Raw genomic sequence first — 2,621 nt, 5'->3', positions numbered from 1 at the left:
CTCAAGCGTCTAAAACTATGCATCAGAACAGAGCCACAAGACTCTCATAACACCTCGACTGTAAAAAATAAAAGATAAACGAGTTCCTGTTTCATTAATTTCCATTCCACGCCTCGGCGATACTTGAAACCTTTCAAACAGCGTCGAAAGCGCGCGGCTGGCCGCGCGCGCAGCGCCACCTAGAATCGTTGCTTCCGGTATCGAGCAGTAGAATGGCAGTTGCGCGCAAAAGTCTGTTTATTTACGTGCTGTCGGTGATTAATTGATCCGTGAAGTCGTGCGTCCGCGAGCGATATCTGCTGAGCGAGTGTCGTAATAGCGACGTCGAGATGGTGCACGTACAGTGAAAAATAGAGGCAACGAGGGGAGTCGAATGGGTCCGTAATAATTAAAGATTCGAGAAGAATCAGCGCGTAGTGAATGTAGCCGTCGAGGAATAGACTGGCCAGTCGTCATTGTCGTTCTAACCTATTTCCCCGGAGCTTTGTAACCCCCTTTACCGTTCTGGAATCTTCTGACGCGCTGTCAACGGTTTGTTTGGCAACAGTGGCTCGGCACGATGCCATGTTCCCGCAAACGCTGACCACAGAGGCGTGCAAAGTCGAGAGCATGGCCGACGAAGTGCTGCCGGCGAGTTTGGAGAGGCTCGAAATTGATCGGCTATCTTCGAGCTGTCCCCAGTAAGCATGTCTCACTGTAGAAGCCTCTCGGCCCCTCTGGCCATTGATCACACCGCCTGCCCCTCGCACGCGCGACCACCTCGAACCTCCTCGAACGTCCGCTGCATCCGATGTCGCGGTCTCGCGATTGAACCCCCTTTTACGCGGTCAAGGTCTCGGATTAACGCGCTGCATCGTCCCACACAAGTACGTGACCATCTCTGTTTACGCCGCGCACGATCTAGTCACGATGCAGGCGACGATTGCCCTTTCCCACTTTCGACGACGTGAATCGACACGGTTCGTGGTGGATTTATAGACGTACTGTTTGGATGTGATGAGAGATGTCCCGTGTTGCGTGTAGTTCTTCGATTATTTGCTTTTTAACGATCACGCGGTGAAGAAGTAGAGAAAATGGTGTGAGATTGATGTTATTCGTTCGTGCTGAGTGGAGATGCAGTAATTAGCAATTTTAGTGTTGAATGTAAATGTATTTTTGAGTGGCTGAATGCGAATTTTTGTTGTTTTACATTGTTGCATAAGAGACTCGAGGCTTTGGGCCAGAAGTGATGAATCATCGATGAATCTTAAGTTATTGCTTTGATGACAGTTCAATAGTGTTTCTGTATGCATTTATGAATGGATATTGTAGTAGAACTGTAATCAGTGTTTTAGTCTCTTTTATAATTTTGTAATAGTTATAGTTTATTAATATTGTTTTCTCTTGTTCCAGTGCAACGTCAACGGAGAAAACAAAATGGGTTTCTGGCTCCAGTTACTTGTTTCAAAGAAGGTCAATGCATAACAGGCTAAGGATAACCACGATCAGCCCTAGGGGTATAAAAAGCACAACGAATTTCAAACCATCAAAGAATGAAAGAGGATTGGATAAGAATAAGAAAAACTCGATAATCAAAGAGGCTGTTTTAAAATTAAATGATACCGGCACTAATGGTCTTAGCGATAATCTAGCGAGTACAATTAAAGATACATGTAAAGTTAGTATTTCTGGTAAAAATTCGAAAATTTTTGGCCATGGCTCGGTCACGAAGGACTTCAAAGCACTGAATATTAGTAAAGAGTCTAGGCAAGCTAAAGATGACACGAGTATTCAGGATAATTTCCAAGCTGGTAGTTTTCAAAGAGCACGTAGTAATACGATGCCAAGTTTAAAAAGAGGGCCTGGTCCTGGCGGAGGCAATAACAGCCAGCCGGAAACAACTGGTCCGTCGTCTGGTCAACCATCAAGTTCAAATACATGTTCTGTGCAAGCGCGAATATCGCCACCTTCTTGTGATGTTACTATTGATGAGCTTGCTAGCTATTTCGAGGAGTTTGTTCATATTCCAAAGAAGATGTCGCATATGGCAGAAATGATGTATATTTAATTGTAATGTATTGAATTCTAACTGGCAGATTTCTTATACAGTTTTTCAAGGGACTAGCATGCAACGTTTTATGCATGACCACGAGTTTAAATACTATACGTTTGCTACAAAACCAATTTAATTTGGTACCTAAATTATATATAATGTAAAATAAAAATCAAAAAAAAAAAAAAAGAAAATCTAAAGTGTCAGCATTGTTGTAGAAATGAAAAAAGTATTAAAAACGATTCGATTTCAATGTCGTTTTAGTGAAAGTGATAAAAAGAAGATGGATAAAAACATGAAGATAATAAAAAGGATGTTCGGGTTTGTTTTCTAAATCAGTTTGTGTCCAACTACTTCATTTAGTTACTAATAAAAGGAAATTTAATATCTTTATTTACAAATTTTTGTATTGTGAGATGAAAGATTGGTACTAGAATAAATCTCATGGAATTAATATATTGTATCATTAAAACTCCCAATCTTCTGCTGAAATGATGTTGAGTGAGTGGATGAAACATGTACGCATCATTCGATGAAGTGAAGAAAACCTTCTGTTAATATGATACATAATATATTTATCTGCATAGGC

General features: G+C 41.2%; 1 protein-coding gene across 3 annotated transcripts; it reads left to right on the top strand.

Annotated features, from left to right (window-relative positions):
• The first annotated feature begins 266 nt into the window (after positions 1 to 266).
• On the top strand, positions 267 to 2,486 carry LOC143186704 (uncharacterized). 3 transcript variants are annotated; one of them, XM_076390415.1, is made up of 2 exons: positions 267 to 680; positions 1,393 to 2,486. In XM_076390415.1, the coding sequence occupies exons 1-2, from the start codon at positions 565 to 567 to the stop codon at positions 2,045 to 2,047; spliced, it is 771 nt and encodes a 256-aa protein (XP_076246530.1). In that variant the 5' UTR covers positions 267 to 564; the 3' UTR covers positions 2,048 to 2,486. The 3 variants fall into 3 exon arrangements, with proteins under 3 accessions (XP_076246530.1, XP_076246532.1, XP_076246531.1); XM_076390417.1 differs by lacking the exon at positions 267 to 680 and adding an exon at positions 991 to 1,118; XM_076390416.1 differs by lacking the exon at positions 267 to 680 and adding an exon at positions 1,213 to 1,318.
• Positions 2,487 to 2,621: the final 135 nt, after the last annotated feature.

This window comes from Calliopsis andreniformis, unplaced genomic scaffold, assembly GCF_051401765.1.
Source record: "Calliopsis andreniformis isolate RMS-2024a unplaced genomic scaffold, iyCalAndr_principal scaffold0022, whole genome shotgun sequence".
In the NCBI taxonomy this organism is placed as follows: domain Eukaryota; kingdom Metazoa; phylum Arthropoda; class Insecta; order Hymenoptera; family Andrenidae; genus Calliopsis; species Calliopsis andreniformis.
The sequence above is the reverse complement of the archived record's forward strand: the minus strand, read 5'-3'. Positions and strand labels throughout refer to the sequence as shown.

What these genes read in the sequence shown, in the direction of transcription:
- LOC143186704 (XM_076390415.1), top strand. Translation starts at nt 565, where the DNA reads ATGTTCCCGCAAACGCTGACCACAGAGGCGTGCAAAGTCGAGAGCATG. An exon ending in CTATCTTCGAGCTGTCCCCA is followed by an intron (nt 681 to 1,392) that starts GTAAGCATGTCT and finishes CTCTTGTTCCAG; the next exon opens with TGCAACGTCAACGGAGAAAA.